The sequence below is a fragment of the Cygnus olor genome, chromosome 20 (assembly GCF_009769625.2).
Source record: "Cygnus olor isolate bCygOlo1 chromosome 20, bCygOlo1.pri.v2, whole genome shotgun sequence".
NCBI lineage: Eukaryota > Metazoa > Chordata > Aves > Anseriformes > Anatidae > Cygnus > Cygnus olor.
Window position 1 is genome coordinate 4,028,029 of NC_049188.1, and position 26,151 is coordinate 4,054,179.

General features: G+C 55.2%; 1 protein-coding gene across 5 annotated transcripts in view; it reads left to right on the top strand.

The window, feature by feature from the left end:
• The window catches only part of CAMKK1 (calcium/calmodulin dependent protein kinase kinase 1), a 96,101-nt gene that overhangs the window by 14,870 nt on the left and 55,080 nt on the right, over positions 1–26,151 (top strand). For 3 of the 5 annotated variants that reach the window (XM_040532106.1, XM_040532107.1, XM_040532104.1), the window contains one exon: positions 25,584–26,130. In XM_040532106.1, coding sequence (XP_040388040.1) covers positions 25,675–26,130 — 456 coding nt within the window. In that variant the 5' untranslated portion in view covers positions 25,584–25,674. Of the gene's footprint in view, positions 1–3,099; positions 3,229–13,814; positions 14,277–25,583; positions 26,131–26,151 lie in introns of those variants that run through there. The other 2 variants (XM_040532108.1, XM_040532105.1) reach the window with 2 other exon arrangements.

Consider the following 26,151-nt stretch of genomic DNA (forward strand, 5'->3'; position numbering starts at 1 on the left):
GCTGCACAGACAGGGAGGACGTTACGGTGAGGGGCTCTGTTAATTAGTCCTGCTCTTCCCAGCACAGGGGGACGTGGTGCTGCTTCTGTCATCTTCAGTCTCTTGCCTGCCACCCACACAGCGCCCTCATTTCCATCAGCCTGTGCTGCTCGGCCCTGAAGGCTCCTCGTGGTGGGACCCCCTGGGGCCGGGCAGCTCTCCTGTGGTTCAGGCCTGGGCTGCGGGGACACCTGCAGAGCCGCTGCACGTCCACTGCAGCGGAGCAGAGAGCTCAGGAAGAGCAGGAGGCTGGGAGCCATGGCACAGGTAGCCTGCCCGCAGCCTAGCGCAGAAATCTTAGCTCAAGATGTCTCCTGCCAGCAAGGCTGGGCTGTGTGACGCTGCAGCAGTTCAGCTGGGGTTAACATGCATCCTCTGGATGATCCAACCGCTGCTCCTGAGACCAATTTTTCCCCTTTCAGAGTTCACACTGAGGGTTAATATAGCAAAGAAAAATCCCTAAAACATAAATAATCCGCTAGTCTTCAGCTGGGCGTAGCTCTCCAGCAAAGAGGATTTGCAGTGCTCCGTTGTAACACCTGGTCGTCCTCCAGCAGCGCTGAGCCCCTGTTGTGCAGAGGGAGGAAGGTGCTGGGTGTCGAGGTCGGGATGAGCGGAGCAGGGACAGGTCCAGGCACAGACGTCCTGCCTGGGGTCCGGAGCGACCTGAGGGAGCCAGCAGGATGTTCGGATGTGCTCGTGAGCTGGGCGACTGCACTTCCACTTGGGTGCTGGCTAATAAGGAGTGTAGCACGGGAAATAAAATCCTCGGAGGAGATTTAATGACTGGGGGGGATAATTGTGAAGTGCTTCAGAATATTAACCAATAGCTGAATGCATTTAATTAGCTTAATGAAGCTGGGTGCCTGGGCTCTTTTTTTAATCAAACAGATGGGCAAAACATTATGCACGAAAATGAGTTCCAAATACAATGAATGTGTTTAATTAGCAAATAAAAGATGGAAAGGGTTTGTTTTTCAACTTCGAGTGAGAGATTCTTCTTCACTGAGTGCTCTCAAAAGCAGCCGTACGTGCCGTGGGTTCCCAGCAGTCCCAGGCTGGTGTAATTTGGAGTGGTTTGGGTGTTTGGGGTTGGGAGCCAGGTGCCAGCCTGTGGCTGGCTGTGCCGGGGGGAGCCGTGCCGTGCTGGTACGCCACGATGGCACAGAGCCTTCCGTGGGTGCTGCCGTGGGCTGCGTTCCCCAAGGGCAGGCTCAGCAGTAATGCTGCTCAGCCTGCAGCTCCAAAGCCTTTTGCCTAAGGGTTCGTACGCCGTCACCTCTGCTCTGCAGAAGGGGAAGGGAGCAAGCAGTAACCGGGGCTACGCAGCGAGGGTGTGAGTTGGGTGTGGGACGTGGGGTGCTGGTGAAGGTGCCCTCAGTATTCGGGGCACCAGGGGAGCGTTTCACTGACGGCCTGGGCTTGCTTCATCCGTGCCTGGAGGACGTGCAGCCACCTGCCTGTAACGCTTCTGGCCCCAGCTGAGGGCATCACCTGCTGCTGCTGGTCTCACTGGCCTTGCTGCAGTGCTGGTGGCCGTCCCTGCAGGTGCCAGGACAGCACAGGACGCACCTGCCACCTCTGTCCCACGGACAGCCTCGGTTTGCTCTGGGCTGTGCAGAGGATCTGTCCCCATGCGTACAGCCACGCACAGCTCGCACACACCGTAGTGCCCGTCTGTAACGAGCTGCCTCGTGCCACAGGAGCTTGTTGCAAATGAATGACCTCCCTCTCCCCACGAACCTCCGCACCCGTGTGGGTCTGTAACGTAGCTCTGTCGTATCACCGAGTCCTGCCAAGCCTGCGAGCGTTTCCTCCAGCCTCGTCTCCTAAGCCGAACAAGCCCTTTTGATATTAAGCCTATAATAATAACACCTTGTAGCTAAAGAGTATGTTTTTCCCCATTAGCGGATTACTCAGCGCTCTGTGCTTTTGAGGTAGTGTTTAACAAAAGCAGAGACTTTCCCAGACTATATTTAATTAAACAGGGCTCCGAGATCTCTTCCGCTTCATTTCAGTGCTGTGACTGTATCGCTCTGCGGTCTCATCCCCGCGGCAGCCAGGAGTGGAGTGTGTGCTCTGCCCGTGCTCTGCGTGTGCTCAGGCCAGTGAGGGGCCCAGCGGGACCCGTGGGTTCCCTCTGCTCCCGGTACCTGTGGGGAACGCGGCCCTTGGGCCAGCCTCTGAAATCGAGCAGGTACCTGGGCCGAACCGTGCGCCCTGTTGAAGTGACAGCCCAACTAAAGCGCCTTTAGCTACAAATAAATTTGGGATCTTAAGTTCTACCTGCCTCTTTTCTGAGGCTAGTGCAGGTATAGGAGCGTTTGGAGCATGATGGCTCGGTTGTCAGCAGTTAGGTACAAAGGGAAGCTTCAGTTTGGAGGTTCCTTACTTCTGCCTTAGGAGATTTCTGTGAGCAGATGGTGATAGGCTCTGGTTTTGCTTATCATCGCAGATTATTTGCCAGATAACTGTTGTGACTAATGCTTTGGCCTGTAGACTGTTTGAAATCCCAGAGTCAGGTTTCTGGTAGAAATACTTGTGTTTGCAAATTTTACAATCTGTTCCTGTGCGCAGATGTCACCGCTAGCAGGGGGCTGCTCCCCTGTGGCAGGTGCCCTCAGCTCCGCAGCAGGGGGGCAGCCCTAAAGCAGAGCCCCCTTCCCGCAGCAGGGTCAGAAGTGGCACCTTTGTGCCCAGTTTTGGGTTTATTGGATTTTAGAGCTCCTTATGGCTGAAGCCCCAACCTCGGCAGGGCACTGGTGGCAGCACCAATGAGGGTCCTGCAGCCACCAGCTTGCCTCTCCCCCTCCTGAGAGGCTACTGTGATTTTTTTATCATCTTCTTCCACCTCTCCCTTCTTTTAAAAAAAGAAAATTTCTCTCAGATGTCTCTGGAGAGCTGGCTACAGTAGCTGCTTGACTGATTTATTCTAGTATTTTAACATTTACTGGATTTACATAACAGCCAAACAATCTGTTTCAGGAGTTTAATATAAACCCAACTCCAGTGAGTCACATCCATGTCAGTAATAATGCAAGGAGAGGCAGCTGGGGGAGCGAGGAGGTGACTTTTTCTAGGTTTCTGCATGGGAATATCTGGCTGCCTGAAATATCTCTGACGCCTTGCAGCCGAGTGACGCTGCCAGCTCTCCTCCACCATCGGGGATTTGTTCTGAAACTTTGAAAGGTCAGTGGGTGCGTCACGCCAGCGCTCCTGGCTGGGCTCAGGACCCTCCTGAAGGTACCCAGGCGGTGCTGGTGCCCTGGTCGCTCCCCAGCCACGTTGGGTGGTCGGTGCCAGGTGAGCTGGGCTTGTTCCTTTGGGGCTGTGGGAGTGAGATCCGTCGGGATGAGTAACAGCAGGGGGTTCCTGCAGCACAGCACGTGGTGTGCTGCCTCGAGTCCTGCCCAGGCAGAGTGATTCCGCAGCTCCCCAGGTTGCCCCGTGCGGCCGTGTGAATGCAGCCAACCTCTGGGGCAGCCCTGCCGCGGGCAGCCTGGCCCGCCCTGCTCCGGAGGCTGGTGGGGGCAAAGTGCGGTCAAGCAAACCAGGTCTGCAAATGGAGCTGGCTTTTCGGGGAAGCCGCAGCAAGGGGCTGCAGGAACAGGGTTGCTGGATTAGCGTCCGCATCGCCGCCTGCGTTAGAGGCTGGCTGTTCAGCCAGGCAAGCGCTCCTCTCCCTGCAGCTTGCCTATTTGAATTCTTGTCTTTAGGATGGGAACTAAATGCTGGCTGATGAGATCCATTACAGCACTAATTTTAGAGCATGCCAAACACTAGGAAATTGTTTTCACCCGCCGGTCTCATTTCTCCTTTGTTCCACCCCCCCTCTTTGTGAAAACTGCCGTTGTCATTCTGCTAAATGTCTGGTGATGGATGTCCTGCTCGCTGGGATCTTCGGGCATTCTCCTTCGAGCCCTTTTCTGATGCTTCTTCACTCAGCCACTTGACACTGCTGTTCGAAAAGCTCTCTCGGGGCTGCAGGCACTCCGTGCAGCCTCGGGCAGCCGGTGCAGGATGCCAGCGGAGCCTCCTGCAAGTCCGGGGGCAGCAGGGGAGGCAGCTTCCGAGTGGAATTTCTTATCCTTGGGTGTCCAGGGCTTTACAAGCCCTTCCAGCCCCACCCCAGCCTGCTTTCTTGATGAGCAAGAGGAAAATATGAATTTCCCTTCAGTGTGCAGAAAAGTTTAGGTGGCGATCCCAAAGCTTCAGCACTTCTTCTTGGCACTGATGAAAACCTGAGTCATTGCTCAAGAGGATGGAGCAGGCAGAGAGGGAAATTTAGTTAGGAACTGAAATGCTTGATCAATGCCAGAGGGAACAATAGCGCACAGAAATCTAGATTTCAAATGTGATTGCTTTCTGTTGGCTGGAACCTCGCAGGGGCTTGAGAAGAGCCTGGACGTTTAACTGGTTGTCTTCACTGAAAGGTGGCCGCAGATAGCAGTGCTGCTTTTAGCACTGCTCTGCCTCGCGCTGTTTAGCAGAGTCTTATTGTGCTCTAGATTAAAGCTGGTGGCAAAAGTCCAAAAAAGTGGTTTCAACCCCTCCAATTTTCAGAAGGTCTCTGGAATATGTTTTTGCAGGGGTTTGGCAACCAGCTATCCCTGCCAGCAGCTGCTGCAACCATGAGCAGACAGATCTGGGCCTCTGAAAATCTGCGCGCTCCTGCCCCATCTCCCCAGCCTCATCTCTTCTGGAGGCTGGATCCCTCCACGAGAGCTGTCTGCCTTCTTGTGCCCCAGCCTGGGGGGAGCACTGCCTGCTCCTAGCAATTATTTCATGCCTTCCCCGGCTGTGCTCTGCGCCGCACGGCTGCTCAGAGGTGTCAGCCTGTGGGAATTCGGCAGGCGAATGTCTTCATAGTCGGCCTCTGTGAATGTGGCGGAGATAAACCCTTTACTGAACTAAATGTGGTAACAGCTAATCCCTTGGAAACAGTCACCTGGGCCCTGCGCGATGAAAAGAGGCTTTGCTGCTCTGATTAACAGCGCTGGCAAGAACATTAACTCACTTTTCCTTGGAAATGAAAAGCACCTCTCCAGGAGCGTTGAAGGGATTAGGTACCAGCAGGAATATTAAGGTAGGTTTTTTGCACCTTCCTTCTAAATGTGGCGCTTTAAAAGACCGGTCAGCCCTGATGGGAAGGGTGGGTGCTGCTGCTCGTGCCCTGGAAGAGGGCACTCGCTGCGGTGCAGAGGCCAGCACGAGGCGGGGGGCACCGAGGAGCGCCCACAGGAGGGCTGCACATCCCCAGGAGGGCTGCACGTCCCCAGGGCACGTCTTCTGGCACCAGCCACCTGCGCTGGGGCGTTCAGCTGGGGAACAGGGCTCAGTGCTGTAAACGAGCCCGGTCAGCCTGCGCAGTCACCGCCTGAAGGACTGGAGCTCCTCTAATCCCCACTAAGAGCCAGACGGCACTGACCATCCCCAGCCTGTTCTCCAGCAGGTGCTGGAGGCCTTGGGGAGCATGGTGCTGTTCTGATGGTCTTGGCAACTCTGCTGTGGTTTTTGGGTGAGGTTTGCACTGATTTTTTTAATTTTTTTTTTAATACAACTCTTGCTTTCAAAACCCTGTACTAGAAATCCCACCTACATTGAAAACAAAACTCTTGTGCTTTAGTGAAGGCCACTTCAGGCTGGGTTTTGAGGCCAGGCTTTTATCTTGGTGCTGCTTTCCACGAGGCTGCGTGCCCCAGCGCTGAGCCTCTGCCCTGGCAGGAGGGAAGCCTGCCCAGCGAGCTGTGTTTGATACCGAAGGCTGTTCAGCAGCAGCCCGGCTGGCTGAGGGGATTAAAAGCGGTGTATAAAAGATTTCTCTTTAAAATAATGAGAAATCGAGAAAAGAGTAAACACTTGTATTAAGTATTTGTTGTTCAGAGCAGGTCTGACTACTTAAAATACTTCAAAAATCCCGTTGCCTTTCAACCCAGGTTTCTCCTTCCGAATTTCTATTTTAAGTAAATAGCACAGGGTTAGCTCGGAAGGGAAATGATACCAGCGCCGCTATTCAAAGGCTGCTTCGCTGGCTAGGTATTTATGGGAGACATTCAGAAATGAGCAAACACTTGAAAGTCTATGTATTATTTATTATTGTAGCTGATTAACAACCACTTGAAACCTTTTGGTTGGTGTCACAGCTCTCATGCTCCCCCAGGCAGTGCTCCGGCAACGTATGTGCTGGGACTTGTCTCGGTTAAACCTTGCCAGAGATGAAAGTGCCGCCGTTGAGAGTTGGGGCTCTGAGAGGTGGACGGTGACAGCACGGCACCGGGTGCAGGTGAGTGAGATCTGCACGGGGGCAGGACCAGCGAGACACCTGGTGATGCTCAGCCCCCCGAGCCCTGGCCGTGGGACTGCTGGCCCCGCTTTGGGGAGAGGTCAACGTGTCTGTGTGGTGAGGTGGTGCCAGTCAGGAGTAAAACGTGACTCCCAAGCATCGGGCTGCTGGCAGTACTCCGGCTCCCTGTCTCTCCAGCGCTGATTCCTCCTCGGGAGCGGAGCGGAGAAGTGCAGAGTGATTGCTTGAAAAAAGGAGGTGACTCCGACCTGCCCCAGCCGTGCAGATGGCTCTGAATCCATGGGCTCGCAGGGCTACACGGCCAGCTCCACGTCCTCCTGGAGTCATCGTTAGATATTGCAGGAGGTGATGCAGCACCACCTCCCTCCTGCCCGGTTCCCAGCGTGTGCCTGGGAAACCTCGTCAGCTCTTGTGCAGTCCCCGGCGCGCTGGGTGTGTGAAGCACAGCTCCCGTCCGGCAGGCCCTCCGAAAGCAGCGTGTGCTCCTCAGCCTGTGCTTAGCTCTAACGAGAGCTTGGCAAAGGAGGCGTGTTCTGAGGTAGTTAATTTCATTCTAAGCTGCACATCTGGCGGAATAATGGGATAAAACCCAACTGGAGGGGGAAGTGGGACTCTGTCCTCTGCAGAGGCAAGCGGCAAGCTGCTGTCTCAGGGCCCGAGTGATCCGATGCGACGACGGCCAGGTCGCGATGCGGTTTTATGATGTTGTGCTCGGTGGCAATGGGAAGAGCCCCCTTCCCCTCACTTTGCTATAGCAGCCTGAGGTGAGCCCTTTCCTGCGGCATCAGCCAGCCGAGTCTGAGCTGCCCCACAGCAAGATGGGCATTTAATCACCCTGCAAAAAAGTTTGCAGACTGCTGCCATCAGAACATTTCCATAACCAAACTGCTCCTCCGGGGGGAGAGGAATGAGGGGGCCTGCAGAGAGTCATGAGAGAGAGAGATGTAGGAAAATGCTTTTTATGGATTGAATAATTTTTGGTGCAGAGGCGGCAGTGTTGTATTTAATTCTAATTCGGGGATTTGGGGGAACATGTGATTGACACCCAGCGAGGAGAGCAGGATGCTGTCTCTCATCAGGTTGCCGTTCCCACACCGCGTTTACCTGTCAGCGCTCCCGGGGAGCCCTCTCCCCCTGGGTGCCGTTTGCCTGTTCGCCACAAGACTTCCCCGCAGCCTCTCGCAGCTTCCCAGAGCCAGCAGCACTGGAGGGGCCCCGTCAGCCCCCGCAGCTGCTGGGAGCTGCGTCGGGGTGCCTTCGGCTTGGTTCTCTTCAGCTGGTTTGCCGTGGCTGCGCTTGGGTTTGATTTTCTCCTTCAGTGTGCGCTGGTGGGCAGGAGCCTTCTGCCTTTAAGTCACCCGGTGGCTCGCTCCTACCAAGTACACCTGAGCCACCCGGGCTCTCTCAGGAGAGGAGGGACTGCTGGCTCTCTTGTCATTAAAAGGGCCAGTAGGAGTTTTGTTTGGCTGCTGTGTAACTTTCAGCCAAATTCTTCCTCTTGGCCCTGTCCATTCAATTGGGAGCGCGCCGAGTGCTGTGAGCCTGAGCAGCCTCGTTGCAAAGTGACCGAAGCGCGGGGCACTTCGGGGAGCCTCTAGTTACTGCCGTGCAGGGCTTATGCTGATAACAGCGGCAGAGATTGAGCCCAGTCCCCAGGGAGCTTCCAGGAGTCTGATTAATCAGTTTAACAATGGATCTGGGCTTTGGTATGGATCTTTTTCATGAGAGTCATGTTTTGTCCCTCTCACAGTAGCTGCGGAGCACGTAAGCACAAGCACTGCTGCTGCCCTAACTGGCTCCAGGTCTCTCCGTGTCCGTTACGTTACGGCTTTGCAGGAGCAGCCGTCACCATGGCATCGGAGCGCTTCCTGTGCCAGAGCCACCCGATAAATGCATCCGTACACGTGTGCACGTGCTTTTTTTGGTCTGGTGGAAGCTGCGAAGACATTCGGCTGGAAAATCGTGTTTTTGCACGGTCGTATTCCCCAAATAGTTAGCTGTGCAAATAGCTCTCTTCTGCTTGTGCTGGTTATGGCTCTGCTCCGCATGCCGCTGAAGAGAGGCAGCTTTCCACAGAGCTCTGAACCAGACCCTGTGCGAGCAGGATTTTGCATTTCGTTTGTGGTTCCTATCACAGGGATGGCAGGGCAAGGTCCCGCTTCACCAGTGCCGTACCAAGACAGAGTCAGTGACAGCCTGACTTGAAGCCTTCTCGTCTAAAGGTCAAGGTATAGCCAGGGGAGGGCAGGAATTAGCAGTCCTGTGGTGGGGAAGCAGGAAAGAGGAGCAGGGAAAGAGTGCAAGTGGTTCACCAGTCCCTTGTGTCCCATGGGCAGGCCACAAGTGCTCTGCCTGGCTTTGACTTTCTGAAAAATGCAGCAGCAGCACAGGGAAGCAAGGCACTGAAAGCGAAGAGGCAGACGTTCGCAGTAACAGGACCTCAAGGCGGCGTGGCACAAGGTGCAGGGCGGCGTAGAGCTGGGTGAACCAGGCTGCCCAACGTGCACTCGGAGAAATGACATTTACAGCACGGGCTCCTTCCTCTCATCAATTCACCTCTTCTTGAATGCACGCGGTGATTGCTTCTCATGTGAGTGCTTGTAAAAACGGAGCTCCCTCAACAGAGCCGAAATGTTTATGTGAGTTAATGACTTCGGAGAGCTCTGGTTGTTTAAAGATGGAGTGGCGACCAAGTTGCCTCGGCTGCAGCCGGCAGCACTGCGTGGAGCAGATCCAGGGCAGGGGCAGCTGCTCCCACCTCGATCCTTGGGGAGTTTTGTCATCCTGTCTTTACTAACACGTGGGAGGGAGCCTTCCAGGGGTGAGAAACCCGTGTGAAGTGGGCAGCCTCCTTGGGACCTGTGCTGCCGCAGTGCAGAGGTCAGCAAAACCTCACCGCTGATTTCCAGTTGGAGCAGGGCGAAACCCTCGGCCTGAAACCATGGACTTGGGAGGGCTGGGTCTCCATGAACCGCTTGGTTCTGGGTGGTTTCCTACAGGTTATTTCCTCTCCCCAGCCCCTCGGTGTTCACTCCCAGGCAGGAGCTGCAGCTGTGCGTGAGGGTGGCCCTGGCAGCGGCCCGGCCTTGCCCGCCAGCCTGGTGCAGACAGCCGAGGGAGCATTGCAGGGGTGAGGCTGCCCTTGTATCTCCACAGCGCGCTCCCAGGGAAAGGGATTAAGGTGCCCTGATAAAAGTAAGCTCCTTTCTCCCTATCTCCCTCTCCCCAGGTGCAGCTGTTGGCGTGCTGAGCGGATCTGTCTGCCTTCGGGCTGCTTGCCACCACAGCCAGAGGTAGGTGCTCGGAGCGCGGTGGCAGTGAGGCAGCCGCAGCCCTCCGGCAGCCACTGAGCGCCTTGGGCAGAGGCTGGGGGAGCTGGGGGCTGCTGGGGAGGTCTCGCTGCCTCCTCCGTTCTCGGGAGAGTGGCTTGGAGGGGGACAGGCAGGCAGAGCGGTTATCCCAGCGGGGAGCAGACAGATCTCAGGGTGCCCTAACCATCCAGGAGCGATAATTGCCCTTTATTTTGAAAGACGCCTTGAGTGGGAGAAGGGACGTGTTTGCAGCAGTGAAGTGCAGTGCAGGGGAGCTGCTGTGCGCTCCCCTTGAAGGCTGTTGGTTTTCCCTCCCCCCTCCTTAATGCATCCGATCCGACCTCACGGGGAGCAATAGAAGACGACCTGCCAGTGGGATCTGGGCTGTCAGCTTAATTCTGCGTGCGAGCTCCTGTGCAGGCGTGTGTCAGTGCGTGCCACCCTGTTAGCAGCCACTCTGGGGGCACAGCTGCCAGGCCCGGCTTCCGCAGGCAGGGGCTGAGCCGTCAGTCCCGGAGCCCTCACCCTGTGCGTCCCCCCGCCGGCAGCTTGCGGGCGCTGAGCACCGGCACGTCCCTCACCACCCCCCTACCTGTCCCTCGTGCGGAGTTGCGCTGTGGCCGCGGGATTTAGCACGGGGTGTTGCAAGGTTTCCTCTGCGCCAAAGGGAATAATGGAGACAAAGCAGCCTCGGCTCCGCGGAGGAAAGCCGGTGGGGCTGGTGGCCGTTAACATCATTAGTCTGGCACAAGCAAACGGTGAGTTCTCTGCCTGGTGAGAAATCTCTCTTCTTTTCTATTCCTTTATACCTAAAGTAGGGCTGGCCGGTTCTGTGAAAACCCTGCTGCGTTCATCTGGGTGTCTGCTGAAAGCTTCACAAAACCTAAATGTTGTGTGTCCCTGAATGGCAGCAGAGCTGTGGCCGTGTGGTGCCAAGCCCTTGGTCATGGCGTTCAGCTTGACAGACCAATTTAAATTGTTTCTGTGAAGTTATTCCACTTTTTGGAGGTTTTTATGTGCTGCACTAATTGAACGTGGAGCAATGAGCAGCCCCGTAGAAAGGCTGGACTGTAAAACGGGTCGGACAGACCAGTTGTTTCTGCCGGCGTGGGTCACCTGGGCTGTTTGGGCACGTTTTGCACACTTTGCTTACTCCCTGATGGTGGCCCAGCCGCGCCAGGGCCTTTGGGGAGGGAGCTAGACCCGCTTCTGATCTTAAGCTCACATCTCCACCTGTGCCCGAGTGCTCTGTTTCCCTGCCCGTGGATGCATCCCACAGGATGTTGGTGAGGATGTGTGCATGTTAATTTTTGGGAGGTGCCGAGTTTCCTCCGGAACGGTGGGATGTTCAGGAACCATTTTAACTCGATGCTTTTGCAGCTTCGTGTAAGAGCTGTGTAAGAACAACAGAAGGATGTCGGAAGAGTCTGGCTGCAGCCTTGGCACCTGCCTGCACGGAGCCCCGCTGGCTCCGGGAGCTGGGGCTGTGTTTGTAGGGTGCTGAGCCGAACGTGAGGCTGCTGCCGGCAGCCTGTACACGTTTAACCCAGGCATTAGCTGAGGCTGGAGGCGTCTCAGAAGCGGACTTTCAGAGCACTTTAAAATGCAAGCTCACGACTTGGCTTTCCTTGACTCTGCAGCACAGGGTTTCTTAGCAGTGCGCTGCCTACCTTGGCGTGAGGAGATCAGCAGCAATTACCTGGCTTCTGGAATGGGAGCCCCTGCAGGACCTTAGAGTGCTGCGGCATTACCATACGAAATGGACAAGCGATTTAGGTAATGAAACGATTTGCATTTGGTCATGAATTGAGTGAGACTTCGAGAGCTGATGTGCTTATTCATCAGCTGACTCACGTCTTAGTCACTTGAGAATGAAGTGCTTCTCCTTTTGGGTGCTTCCAGAATGGCAGGGGTAGAGATGAGCTTAAAATTTCCACCCCTCCCTTCGATATTTTTTTAAAGTATCTAAAAAAAGAATGATTGTGGGAGGGAAGATAATACAATTAAATCAAGGCCATGGGAAAGAACGTGATGGGGTGGTTTGTGAGACAGAAGCTGAAACAGCTCTCTCTGCCAAGCAAGGTGCGTCGCAGGACTTAGCCCGAGTTTTGTAGCAGTGCTCGAATTTGGGTCTTGGCTTCCCGGCCAGGCAGAGTGAGCTCATGCCTTCAGTCAGACTTCTCAGGCTTTGTTCTCAGGGCACTTGAGCGAGTCCCCGTTGTAAGTACAAGTCTGAGCCTATTCTCCCGTGCCACCAACAGCACATAAAAGCTTGTTTAGATGGGAGCTGGCCCCTGAACCACTCTGAAGATTGCTGTGCAAATAAACTCTGCTGTTCTCAACTTGTATTTGTAACTGCCTTTTTCCATTACAAGACCATTGACGAGGTTGACTTGAAACCCACTCGTTCAGAAACGTGCACGTGTTTAAGCAAGTGAATAGGATATCTGAGAACCTGGGGGAACAATGAAAAATGACTAGATAAACCTGGCAGTGGGTTATACATCAGCAAGTAAACTGAGGTTTTCCCTTTTTTCCTTCTAATCTTCCAGCTTCTCTTTCTAATGTCAGTCCCCCTGCAGCAAATACAGCACAGGCTACTCCTCCTCCAGCCAGCTGAGCTCGGCGCGGCACGGCGTGGTCTCTGCACCTCGCCTGACCCGTGCAGCTGCTGGCAGCCCAAGTGGGAGAGCTGCGCAGAGCGGCACGGGGCGCTGCTGACGGGTTAGGCGTAGGCTTTGCCAAGCTGGGAGTGGTAAAATTCTTACCAGGGCTGCAGGTGTCAAAAAGGATGCGCTGACCATCGAAACCAGGTCGCTGATCACAGCTCTGGTGCTGATGGGCTGGTTTCTATCAGGAATGATGATGTGGGGCTATAAAAAATGATGCTGACATCTACTCCTCCAGCGGTGTGTCCAGTTAGAGGAAGAGTACAGAGGCAAATAAAGAAGCCAGGGGTCAGTAATGAGAATTTGGGGCTTCTCTCAGCGACCTTTGCAGAGCCGTCTAAGCCAGACCGTTTCACCCCGACTGCTCCCGCTGTTCTCCCACCCCAGGGGAATAGGCAGCGTCTGGAGGATGCAGTAGGGGAGGGCGGGTGGCAGATAGCATGTAAATGGGAATTTCCCAGTGAAATGCATTAGGCCACGGTTTCTAAACCAGGAAGCGGAAGAATGGGGTTTTATTGTTAAACAGAACTGGTGAAAGGAAAGCCAAAAATAGTTTTCTTGTGAGTGTCCTGTGGCAGGTACTAGAGAATAATTCACAGGCTTGTGGGCTTTAAGGTCCCTGTAGCTGTAAGCTAGATCTCCTGGGCCACAAGCGTGGCTGACTTGCCCAGCAGTCCGGCTTGGAGAATTCAAGTACAGAGGAAGGTACCGCTTCCTCAATAAGCTTCCCAGTTTGTTTTGCTTTTAGTAATTTCAAAAGAAGCATCTTTGTGTTCTGTTTTACAACTTAGCTAATTTGCAAAACTGTTCCTAAACCTCAAAGGCAATAGATGATTGTATATGTGATAGTATAATAATAATAATAACAGAGGCAAATGTTAGTGATTTGGTGGTGTTACTGGTCAGAAAACCTTCCAGGTGAGGTTGCTTCGCTTGCAGGGACCGCAGGTAGAGCTGCAGATGCCTCCAAGGGTGGGTTTATTTTTCCTTTCTGCTGAGCAGTTGCTGAGGTTGGCTGTTCCTGGCATCCCTTTCCAAACGGGCGCGTGGCTTCCAGCCATCAGCGAGCGATCGGGACGTCTGGGAGAGCGCTGCGCTCCCTGCGCCCCCGTGCACCTCTCGTGGGCTCGAGCGTTGCAAAGCAAACCAACCCCGGTGGTTTAGGGCCTGAGTGGGGTGGTGGAAGAGGAACTGAGCAGGAGCTGCGTCGAGGGGCTGCTGGAGCATCTGCAGCATCTCCGGGACGCGGGGCTCACGGTGGCTCCGGCCGTGGGTCACGTCTTGCTTGAGCAGCTTGTGCGGGTGGAGGGAAGAAAGCTGGGCAGAGGTGGGCCCCACCTAGGGGATGGATGTATTGAGAATTATTTCCGGTGCTCCTTTGGCCTCAGGAACAGCTGGAAGTGCAAATGGGGAGGCCAGCACAAGTGTCCTCCGCCCCTCCTGGGACAGGAGCCCTGGGACGGCTCCGTGGCTGGGCAGCACTCCTGTTCCACACGTGTGACACACGGTCACCCAGCTGCTCACATGAATCTAGTTCCTCATTTTTGAGGCTGCGTTTTTCAGTGCTGTTCACACTTCAGCACGGGAACGTTGTCCCTCCTGACGTCCTGGGACTGTAGTTAAAGTTCAAGTGTGTGCTTAAGTGTTTTGCTGGAGCGGAGCCGACATCTGCAGCACAGAGACGAGCAGCATGCGGTGAAACTCGGTGGCTGCACCCAGACTAATTGCTCCGAGACGTGTCCTGGAAGGTGCTGAGCACCCTGGCGAGGAGCCAGCAAGGCTTTTAAACACATGCTTTCCTTTTTCTCCGCGTTGTTACCAGTTTTGTTCTTTGATTTCTCTCCCCCTGGCAACCAGGAGGATATCTGAGTAGCTCGAGCTGTGTAACTCATCTCCCAGCGACACGCTGACCTGCGCCGCGGGGATGTCTCCTGGGACGGCTGACGGGAGCAGGTATTGCTGCCGGTGTCTGAGTCCATTGGCTTTAGGTTTTCTTTTCCTTTTCTGTGCTCTCCTGCCGGGCATGGGACAAGCCACGCTGCACGAGCAGTGGTCAGAGGGCGTTTGCAACCCACATGCCAGGTTTCCACGTCTCTGCTTGCTATGAAACTGCACAGACTATGGTTGTTTCCCTCCCTCCCTTCCTCTTAACCTGGATTTGTGTTCTCCTGCCTCGGTAATTTTTGGAGGCAAACTGGGAAATTCGGGTTGTGTTTCAAAGTGGCATTGCCTGCAGTGCTCTGGACAAGGGGTCTGGGGTCAGCTTGCTTGTGAGGTTTTTAGGGTGGTGTTCTTTAGCTTTGCCTGCTGTGCGCACAAGAGGTGTTACGGCCCCAGCTGGAGACCAGGAAGGAGGTTTTAACTCTGCAAAGAGGCAGCCCGCTGCGTTCTGCCATCGCTGTTAGCTCTGCCCCTGCTTTTTAAGCTGTGGCAGCTCCTCGGTAGCTCAGTGTGCTTCTCTGAGCCGGGAGCAGGGCTTGGCTGTGGAGCGGGGCTCTCCTCCAGCTGCCAGCAGGAGGGTGAAAGGGTCCCCCCCCCTCTTGGCTCGGGGTGCGGTGGAGCAGGGGGTGCTGGCTGACTTCTGTACCTTCTTTCCCCGAGGACAGGCTGTGCTGGCTGCGAAGGATTGCAGGCTGCTGGCTGTCTGCGGCCTTCCCCCGGGAGGCAGAGGGGCGGCAGGCTGTCTGCAGGGCAGGCTCATCAGAGCCCTGAGTGCCTCTGGCTTCCCTGAACCCAGCCGCAGGCTTGATGTGATTTGCAGGCGGGATCAGCTCAGACATTCAGGCTGCTGAGCTCTCGGGAGAGCAAGGTACAGCTGTGGCGGCCCAGCAGGTGAAGCAGGCTGGCAGCCTGTGCTGCCTTCCAAAGCACACCTCCCTCAGCAAAGGAACGTCTTCGTACCAGCGGGATTGCTCCTCTTCCTCCTCTGGGACCTGCTGACCCACAGCGTGCCTTTTTTTCTTCTCAGTTGCAGCTCTGTGGAGCCGACACAGCCGAGGGATGGCTCACATCTTCTTCAGATGCCTCAGAAAGGGTCTGGCAGGTCGGGTACAGCTTGTGGTGCTTTTCCTGAGCCACAGCAAATGGGGACACTGCCGTGGTGTCCCAGGGCTGCCGGCACCCCAGCTGTGGCTGCCTCTTGGTCTTGGGCTTGCTGTGCAGAGCCAGAGTGGAAAGCGGGAGCCCCAGGTGGCATTTTTGTGCGTTTTTCCAGGTAAAGCTGCACCTGGAAAATGTCTTGAGTAGGCTGCGAGGCCTTTTTGTGCTCTGACAAGTGCCCCAACTTCTGGAATAGCATTACAGGGACTCAGAAGAACAGCTTTGTGCCGCAGCTTTGGCCTAGCGCCTTGCTGGATAATCTCCAGTCATTGACCTTGGGGCTTTGAAAGTGCATTTTGGCTTAGAGAGCTAAAGCTTGAGGCCTCAAAGGAATTGGGAAAGCTGCTACCCTTCAGATCTCCAAGCAGCAGAGGTTCTGTGTGCACGTGCCAGGGGAACTGACGGGGGTCACCTGGCTGGGACTCTGGTGGCTCTCCATTGTCTCGCATCCCTGGAGCCTGTTCGCCCTGCGTGGGGAGCCTCCCAGCTTCTGCCCTTGGTCTTGTGCAGGTTAACTGGGGCCAGGCTGGGGTTTCTAAAGAAGTGAGGATTATCAAAAGATGGGAGTTACTCATGTGGAAATACTGCAAATAATTTGAGCTCTGGTTTTGAAGTCCATTTGTCTTATAGCTGCTGCTGCTCTTGTCTCGTTCCGTGTAGTTCTCCCTTGATTCACCTCCCGTCTCGGGGCATGCCGCAGACCTTCAGCACGTGGGCGCTTAGAGATGGGTGCTGGGATTATTTCCCTGATTAAAACTCTTTGCAGAGATCACCTTGAATGGAAATCTGCACTCATATTTGAACCGCTGGGAAGAAGAAAGCCTGTTGTGTTCTGTGCTGTATGTTTTTATTGGGGATTGGCAATCCTAGAACAGCTGCAAATTAATGTTTTTAAAATGCTGGAAAGACTTTTCACTGCGGCCTCTCACAGAACTGAGCAACTTAGATACATCCCCTGGAATACCTCCACATCTCTCACAGGCAGCTGAAAGCTTTTTCCTTATCTGGGAGGAAGATAAACCTCTAAGCCCAACATGTATAAATGTGAACTTGTTCTGTCTGGCGGCTTGTTCCGTTTAGTGTGGATGCTTTTTAGACAGCACTGACTTCAGCAGCTGTCTGTGCTGGGAGATCTGAGGCTGCCGAAGGTTTGTGATGCTGAGCTGCTTCACTGCGCTGCTGAGCTGTGTTTATGTACATTTTCCCCAGTCCCACTTTGCTGCTCCTAAACTACCCCAGCCTTGTTTTTCGGTGATTTGCTTTTATACCATTAAATCCTCCCATATTGTGCGGCACCGGGGGATCTGAGCTCTGCCAGCACCTCAAGAGCAGAGGAAACCAGCAGTTGGAACAGGAAGGTGCTGCTGGGGAGGAGGCAAGCAGGAGCTGCTTCCTCAGCTGAGCCTGAGAAAAAACGCTGGTGAGGCAAATAAATTGGAGAGGGGAGGAAAGCAGCGGCCTGGAAGCGTGCAGGCTGTCCCTGCTGGGTGCCGGCGTGCAGCAGAGGGCCGAGACGCCGCTGTCGGGAAAGAAGCCTGTCTGTGCACTTCTGGGTTGCTGGTTCCCTTCTCCCTGTTTCTTTACTTCACCAGTGTGCACCGCAGGCTGAGCTGCTCAGGATGCCGCTCGGGCTCATGGGGCCTCGCTACGGAACATACCCCAGGCAGGGGCACTCAGGCAGGAACACGGCTGCGGTTGAGCTGGCTGCAGTCGTTGTTGGGAACTCCTCGTTTGCCTGTAACCCGAGCAGGCGTGATGCGGAGAGCTGACAGCAATGCCACGCAACCTGTTTGCTGACCAAGACTTCTGTAAACTCATTCCTGCAGGAGGAGGGTGGCGTGTTTTCCTCCCTGCTGCTTCTCTCTGCAGCTTTTCGGTTCAGCTGGGCAGAGGAGGAACCCTCAGACCTGAGCTGCCAGCAGGTGCGGTGACTGCTGGCAGCAGGCAGGGGAGAGGGCTGGGAGAAGCCCCAGCCCCATCGGCACGCTCAGAGACGTGTGCTCCTCTCCCTTGGCCTCCATCAAGGTGAGAGAAAAGCCCGGAGGCAAACGAGCTACCTTGGTTACTTTGCTTGCACAACAACCTGTTTACACATCCTTTCTCCAAAAAGAAACGTAGCCAAACATGAGAGCTCACTGGGAAGAGCAAACTCAGGCCTGGCAAGAGGAAGGTTTCCCTGCTGTGCTCAACCCGTGCCTTTCCCCTTGGCAGGGGAAATCTTTGCTTTGGGGGAACCTACTGCTCTGTCGCACCGCCCAGGGGACAGGGATCACTTCTGCTCTGGGGCTGGAGCGTGGGAGCTCCGTGTGCCTTGGAAAGCTGGGTTTGCCCTGTGTTGCTGGAGGCCAGGGCCCTGCAGGGCTACGAGACGAGCGCGCCGCTTGCTAGTAGCCAGCAGGAGGGGCAGAGAGGGGAACTGCATGGACGTGCTGGGGCAGGGCCAGCGAGGGACCGTAAGGATGGTGCTGGGCTTGGAGCATCCCCCAAGCAAGGAGAAGCTGTGACAGCTGGGATTGTCCAGCCTGGAGAAGAGAAGGCTCAAGGAGATCCCCATGTGTGTACATGCCTGACGGGAGGAGACAGGAAAGAAGCCAGAGCCAGATTCACCTCTGCGGTGCCCAAGGAATAGACTGGAGGCAATGGGCACAAGCTGCAATGCAGAAAACTCCATTTAAAAAGAAAAAATATATATGTTGTGTTTTTTTTTTGCTGTGCAACAGTAAAATCTTTGAACAAATTTCCCTCGGAAAGGGAGCAGGAAGGCTTTTCCTCGCGGTCAGCAGAAGGTGGGCGCAGCCAGGTGCAGCGCGTGGTCCCTGTGGCTCCTGCTCTGTGGTTGAACTTGTGCAAACAAACACCTCCTGCGCAGTGCCGCGGGCTCCTGGTTGTGCTGGCCAGCACGCAGCCCCAGCAGGGAATAATCCCAGACTTCTGCCTACACTGGTTTTCCATTCTTCAGGATCCCAGCCTAGAGCGAGGGAGCTGGTTGCCTGGCTGGAGGCTCCCCGGCTTTCCTGGATCCCTTCCTGGCGGCTCAGCTCCTCAGGAGTGAAAACCAGACCTCACGCTAAAAGCAGGGGGCAGATGCCCTGTGTTGTCCGCCCCTGCAAAGCTGTTGGTGTGCTGCCTTGCTCGGTGCCGTGCGTTGTGCCTTCGGTTCTATTTCTCCCTTATTCTCCTCCCTTTCTCTCCATGCTGCAGGAGGTGATAGAGTTAGACCGTGCCCGTGGAGGCGAGGACCGGTACGCCATTCGGCTCCCCTTGAATTCCTCGTTTCAGTTTGTTCCTCGCTGCGTCTTCTCTGTGGCAATTCCGAGGTATCGTTACGGACTGCAGCGGCAGATGGCTCATCTGAGACAAATCCCTTACCCATCAAACAGCTTTTTGCTTTAACTGCCGTTTACCTTCGCATGGCACAGGCATTTGAAAAGTCATTATTGCAATGAAGACCCTGAATATTAAAGACTCCCTGACTCTGAGGTGGTTATTTTGCTCGTGAATCGATCAGGTCTGGCTGCTGCCCTGCTCGTTAATACTTGTAAAATAATCTAGCCCTCTCAAACTTCATGTAATCTGACATTCTCGGTTATTTTTTGAAGCACCCCCTCGCCGGCTGTTTCAGTGCCACCTCCAGCAAGCTGTGCTCCCCGCCTCTGCTGCCCCCTCTCCAGGGACTCACTCGCGCTGCCTCTCAGCTCAGCAAGTGACAGTAACCGTGACACTTCGCCTCCTCCCTGCTCAGCTTCAGCTCTGAGTCTTCTCCCTTGCTGCACAAATTCTGCACTGACCCTGCAGGTAGCCCCTGTGCTGTGAGTACGCGGTGCTCGTGCCCACCCGTGCAGCCTCGGGCTGTAGCAGCGTGTGCTTTTGTTGGTGGTGGCCAGAGGGCTTTTTTCCTGGGGGTTATGGGGTTCAGCTTTTCCTGTGCAAGGTACAAGTTGCGTTTGGAGTATTTCCTGCACTCCTGATGGCTTTTGGAAGAGGAGGTTTGGGAGTGCAGGTTCTGAGGTCCAGGTCAGTCGGGATAGTGCCAGACGGGAGCAAGAACGAGCAGCTTTGGAAGCCAGGGCCTCCTGAATTCTTACTCTCTTCCGATATCAAACTGTGATTTACGTATTCTTCAGCTGTGTGCATATCACCAAGCCCAACTCCTCTTTACTACTGTCTGTAGGGTCCTGTGGAGGTAGGGCAAATGATCCCGTATGGCTGGGGACAGCTGCTGCGTGGTCACACAGCACGACCAGGCTCGGTGCCCTCGTCTCACACCAGCCTCCTCCCGTCCTTCCTGGCTGCGGTGTCTGGGGCTAACGTCAGGCCCATACAGCGCCTGGGCTCCTTCCCCTGCAAGGCTTTTGTCTCTTGTCCCAAGGGCAAACGGGATTTGTTATAATCTGAGGTCAGCGGCAGGGGTGCTGTGGCTGTGCGGACCTGGCTGTTGGGCTGTGCCGGGGCTGTGCCGCCTCCCAGGTGTCGTAGGGGTGGCGAGGGGAAGCGTTTGTTCCGCACGTTTTGCTCGCAGTGATGCTGTGTGGGCTCGATGCCTCCCACTGGCCATTCCCCGTGCCTCTTCGGCTGTGACTTGCAAACTAACACACCTCTAATGCACCCCGTCGAATGAAGGTCCTGGCAGGGCTCCCGTTTTACCCGCGTTACCTGGGGTGCTCAATATATGTATTAATATGCTTAATATCACTGTCAGGTGGATTTGGCAGTCCTCAGTGTTTTCTTGCCACAGGAATTTCCTTAAGTAGAAACTTTTTTCTTCGGAGTAATTTTTGGTTGATTATTGCTTACATATGCAATTAGTATAATTGCATCTGATTAAGCAGATGTATTTAATCATATAATTAGAACGTGGGGCGAGGAAATATAATGCAGTCGGGAAAGCTTTTGTAAAACTCCCTGAGCTCAGCGCGCCGTGCGCAGGGTGGTTGTTAGCGCTCCTGCCGTGGGCTGGTAGACTGGAGGTTTTAGTTCAGCATCCTAGTTATTTCCAAAACATAGCTAAATGTGCTATCAGTTACTCCCAGCATTGGAATAATACCCTTCGTGGAGTAAAGGCTTTTTTTTTTTTTTGTATGATGACATCAGGAGCCTGCTGTTGAGCTCAACCCCAGCATCTCACATCTGCGTGCATGCCTTGCCCCAGGAACATGAAAGCAGCAGAGCTGGCTTCTTCACCGAGGGGGACTGAGGAAGAGGAGGACGAGGATGGAATAATGTGTCCTTGGGGTGCTTGTCCTTTGTGGCTCGGGGACTGGACTAGTCCTAAAATGCTTCTTGAACCCCCCTGCCTTGTTAAGGCACGTAGACACTAAGAAAAAGGAGGCAGAAATGATGCGTTTCCCAGGCGAAGAAAAGTGGCCGGGAGATGTTTGTTGTCATTCAGGAAATTTAACAGGGGCAGGGGCCTGAACGCTGCTTTTCAAGTGTCTCACACAAGCTGGAATTGCAGAAATACTGTTTCTTGTCATTCAGCGGTTGCTTTTAAAGCTGTGCTAGGAGCTTCACAGAAGTAATCAAAGTGCCTCTCTTTTATGATCTAATTTTCAGCTGTGGCACAACAGCCAGGCTCACTGCCAAGGACTGGGGAGAGGCGAGGAAAAAAGACTTGAATTATCAGAGCAGGATCGAGTGATTTCTCAGCAAGACATGACTGTGCTCTGAAACAAAGGCCTTGAAAAGCACATGTATGGTGTGTGTGTAAAGCACAAACACTGCGCTCCTATTTAGTGTTTGGGTTGTGGGAATTTCTCCTGGTTTTAGTCGGGGTCTGTACCTGAAGCAGTTTACCCTTTCGCCAGTGGGCACGCGGGCTGCTCTGGTGTCCGGCTGTGCTGGTTATCTCTGCAGGGGCTGCAGGGACTTGCTGTCGTTGGCTTCGCAGGTACATGAAACAAACCCCTTGGTTCTTGGTGTCTCACGTGGGGCTCGTGGCAGCTCAGCTGTTGTTCTGGTGCGTGAGAGACAAATCCCCCATCAGCTTCTCCATCCTGCAGGTGTCTGAGCAGGCTGGTTGGTATTTGGGTGTGTGTACGAGGTTGTTGGCATCAGGGTGATGCATGTGCATCTCCCTCGTGTCAGGGTCATGGGCTGGTGCTCAAAGTCCTGCAGACCCAGCTGCAGAAAGGGGAGCTCAGGAGACACTCCGGGATGGAAATAGCCGTAGGCTGTGGTGTTTGGTGTGGAGAGACAGCCCGGGCTCTGAAAGGGACTTGCTGACCTAATATTTCAAAAATGTCATCTGAGGAGCACTTCAGGGCTTGGCTGCCCAGCCTCGGACTCGCCGCTTCTCTCCTTAAAGGGAGTTTCTGGCGCTGGCTGACAGCAGCAGAGCAGATAATTAATCCTTGCTGTGCTGCTGCGGGGGAACACCGGGAGGAAACCTAACACAAGCAGCAGGTGAGGCGAGGAGGGCTGGGTGTGCCCAAGGCAGGGATGGATGCCAAGGGCTGGGGGACTGACCTGGAGGGTGCTGGTGATGGAGGTGACATCCCGTCTGCGGGTCATCCATCCCAGTACGTGGCTGGCTGTACCGTTTGGAAAACTTGCCCTGATCCCTGACCTTGCTACTGTCTATCAAAGGAGCAGACAAAGCCTTCCGTGGTCTTTGGGACCTCTCTTTTGCCTGTGGTCAAGAGGCACCAAATGGGGTCAGCCTTCAGGCAGCGCCGTGGTGCGACATGCTGACATGCCCCACACTGTCCCTCCGGTCCCCACGCTGTTGTGGAGGACACTGCGGGCACCTGAGGAAGTCTCCGGCTCTGAGCAGGGGCAGGATTGCTGCCTGGGTGCTTCCCGTGCAAACTGCAGGTGTGGTTCCCGGTGCTCTCTTCTAGTGCAAGGCCCCTCGGTGCCTGAGCACAGGGCAAGCGTGCGCTCAGGGACAGAAAGGGGAAGTGGGACGGGGCAGGCTGAGCGCGGCATCGTTCCCCTGAGCCTGGGAACTGTGGCACATGAAGCTGTCAAGTCGTCTTTCTGGGTAGTCTGAAGCAAAATCAGGAAATGAAGCTGGAGATGCCGAGCCCAGGGCCCTGTAACCTCCCCGTCCCTCCTGCGAGAACGTTTCTCGTTAGCCAAATGGAAACACCAAGCAGCAAACCAGCTTTACCACCTCTCATTTTTCAGACAATGCTTTGAAATACATTGTGGAGCAGCAAAATTAATTACATTTGCTCATCTCCTGCTCCCACGTACAATACAGAGACATTTTCTCCGGAATCATATTCCCTCTAAAAGCTTGTTTTCTGCCGTGCTCTGCTCAGAGCCTATGTGGGAAACGTGCAGCCACTTGATAAATACACTGCGGAAAACACCGGCGAAGCGGCTGTCTGCCTGCAGGAGAGGAATAGCTGGAGGGAGAACCAGTAAATAAGGTATGTGTAAGTGAATTAATTCTGCTCATATAAGCTTGTTCGCAGCTTCAGTTCCTGTCTGGAGCAGAGTGCCCTGCTCTGCAGCACCAGTTCGCTGTTTGGGATCGGGCTGGTGACCGGGAGAGGAGCGCCGGCCCTGTGCTGCAGCAGGAGCCCCTGGAGGGCAGTCGTGGTGTCCGGCGGTGAGCTGCCGTCGCAGCGAGGTGCGCTCGTGGGGCGGCCTGACCAGCTCTGCTCCTTCCCCTTCGGTCTTGCAGAAAGAAGTGATTGCCTTTTGTCCAGGGCATCCTGCACAGCGAGGCTGCTCTGGGTGCGACTGCTCTTGTCGCTCAGAAACCATTCTTTTCTGATAGACTTCGGGAGGATTTAGCTGTGAAAAGGAATCCTTCAAACCAGTAGAATCCAAACCAAGCCCAACTGTACAGATGAACAATTGTTCTCTCTGAGTCTTGCTGGATTTCTTGCAGAATACTTCTAGCAGCACTGCGTTGTGTTGCAATGCTGTAGGGACCTGTTTGGTTTGATCCGATGGACTGGTTTACGGGGTTGATGTGAAGTTGTGAATTATCCGAGGATTCGCTTTGAAGCATTACACTTCAGGAGGCAGGCAGGTGAGCTGTGTGCTGCCGCCTTCGGTTGGTGCTTCGCTGTGTCCCCAGTTACAGTTCATCTGGCTGAAGAGAAAGTGCAGCGGGAGCTGGAGTGATCGAAAGGGACGAGAGAGACTCGCAGCCCAGCCCTGCAGGTGCTGGAGCACAGGGAAGGTGGCTTGGGAGGCAGTGGGGCAGCTGGAGGCTTGCCATTTACCCTGACCTGCTGGCCCTACGTCAGGCCAGAGGCTTTCCAAGTGCAGCCCTCGGCTGTCTGTTCCGCAGGCAGCAAAGCTCGGCAGGTTTCACACGGGTGTGTTTTGAAGGACGGGATCGGTGCTGAGCCAGCCTGGTAATAAGGACAAGCTAGGGAGGCTGCGGCCTGGTAACGGGAGTTGTAGGGGAACGTGGTGTGGGGCTAGGCGGAGAGGGGAGGTCTCGCAAAGGGGATGGCGCACTGGTTTTTCTGTGGGTTTGGGGGCTGCGTGCTGGAGCCCCCGCCCCTTCCCCTGCTGCTGCTGTGAGCCACCCCCCGCTGCCTGCCTCCTGCTCTGGAAAGGATTTGTGCTCGGGGACTGAAGGGTTTAAATATAGTTTTAATAGAAGCTTTTAAAGCTGATTTCACCATTTCATTACTGCTCTGAGTGACTGACGTTTCTGTCAATTTGTTTCAAACATGCTACGGAAAAGACAGGAGAAGGGGGGAAGATTATTCCGGGATGGAGATGGAGAGGAGGGAGGTGAAGAGCGGGCCTGTGGGGAAGAACATGTTGGGGGTGGATTTTTCCTCCCTGTGGCACTCGGTGCACGGCGTGGTTGGCAGGCAACCCAGGGCTACGCCTGCCATCCAGGTCTTCCTCCAGTTTCTGTACCGACATAGAAGGTTTGCTCGAGTTTGGCTGCCGTGCTTCTGCAGCGCGCTCGGAGGTCGTTCTCTGCAGCAGCATTCAGCTGGAGATGTTTACCGCAGCATCGCTGGGCAGCTCCAGGCCAGGCTCGACCTCTGCTCCCTGCTCCTGCCTGGGGAGCCCGCCGGCGTTCCCAGGCTGGTGGCTGCCCGCGGCTTCCTGAACTCACCTGGCCTCCCCTTCCCTGTGTAAACTGAGCGTAGCTGGCATGAAAACAGGGCCATGTGAGTGTTATCTGCCTTGTGTGGATATTTATGCACCGCCTGCTTTGCTTGTAGCAAACCAGAGGTTGCAGTATCTCGGTGGTAAGCCTGCAGTTCATGGATGCAGCCCGGGGTGCGGTGAGTAAAGCCGCGGGGGTCCCCCCGCTGCTCCCAGAGGTTGGCAGAGCGATCGGGTGATGTGTGCGGCAGCAGGTCATTCAGGGCTGGCAGCCGGGTGCTGCAGAGGATCGTTTCCTGCTCTGGACCCCGCCGGGAAGACTGAAATCTCTGGTTTAGATCGAGACTGAAATTAGCGTGCAGGAAGCGGTGATTTTATTCGGCAGCTTTGTGTGACGTCTTGTGTTGTGCAGGCCTTTTCCAAAGGAAAAGACAGAGCCCACATGCCGATGATCCTAAAGCTGTGGTGAGTTGCAGCTCCGTGTAGCTTTTACGTACGGTGGGCAGTGAGGCTGATGCGTGTTTGCATGTAGGCTGCAGCCATGGGGGCCAGGGCAGACCCCAGACCCACAGACCCGCTTTTAAATCCTGCCTCGGCTGGTGAGGAAGCTGCACGGACTGCTGGGGAGTGAGTCGGTGGCCGTGGCTTGGCTTCCAGGCTGCTCTGTGACACCGCGGGGCCGAGCAGGGCAACGGAGCCTGCTGCGGAGCCCTACATGGTTGTGGACTTGGTGTGCTGCGTGCTGGGTTTGGACGCGTACCAGGAGCCCTTGTTCCCTGTAAGTAAGAATTCAAGAGGCCATCAGGCTGACCCTTTACCCTTGGCTGGGGGAGAAGCCGCACTTCCCTGTACTGTAAACGCGGGCTGACCCGCTCGAGCTGCAGGAGGAGAAGTTCTCGTTGTCTGCGTGTCTGGTCGCACTCAGATAAGATCTCATCCTTATCGCTCGTGGAAGTTTTTGCAAGTAGCGCAGTGCTTGGCGTTGCCTCTCCTTCTGGGTGACGCCGTTTGCTTGCAGGCTGCTCGCGCCTCGCCTGCCCCTCTCGGGGAAGGAGCCGGGGCTGCCTCGGCTGTGTCCGTGCTGAGCGCCCGTTACCGCCGTCACCTCTCTGTGTTTCCTTCCAGGTGTCTCGTGGAGCCGCTCCTCCGTGCCACATGCTGCCGGTGAGCGCTAGCGTCGCCGCGCTCCGCAGTGCCGCCTGAGCCGGCCCCAGCGATGGGGGACTCCCCGACCAGCGCGGTGGGCAGAGGCACGGACGCGTGCTGCCAAGACACGCAGGTGGAGCTGGCGGAGCGGGTCGCAGCCATCGCCGTGGCTGTTAGCCCGGACAGAAGTGACAAAAATGGTGAAGGCAACGCCGAAGAAAACGACGCGGTCTTTTCTGAAAACATAAAAGACATCCAGAGAAACGGAGTCAGCAGTGACGTGGGAGCGAACGAGTTCCTGCCCTCCCAACAGCCAGATGATGCTCACTGGAGGCACGGTTCCAAGAGACCTCTCGCTAGGCCTGTCCTCTCCAGCAGGAAGTTGTCTCTCCAGGAAAGATCATCGGGAGGTTATTTGGCTTCGAGCAACCCTCCAGGTTTTGGTGCTTATGCCACGGGGCCGTCACCGCGGATAATGAGGAGACCGACGATCGAGTCCAATCGGGTCTCCATCTCGGATGCCGAGGTAGGCATGTTGCATGTTCTC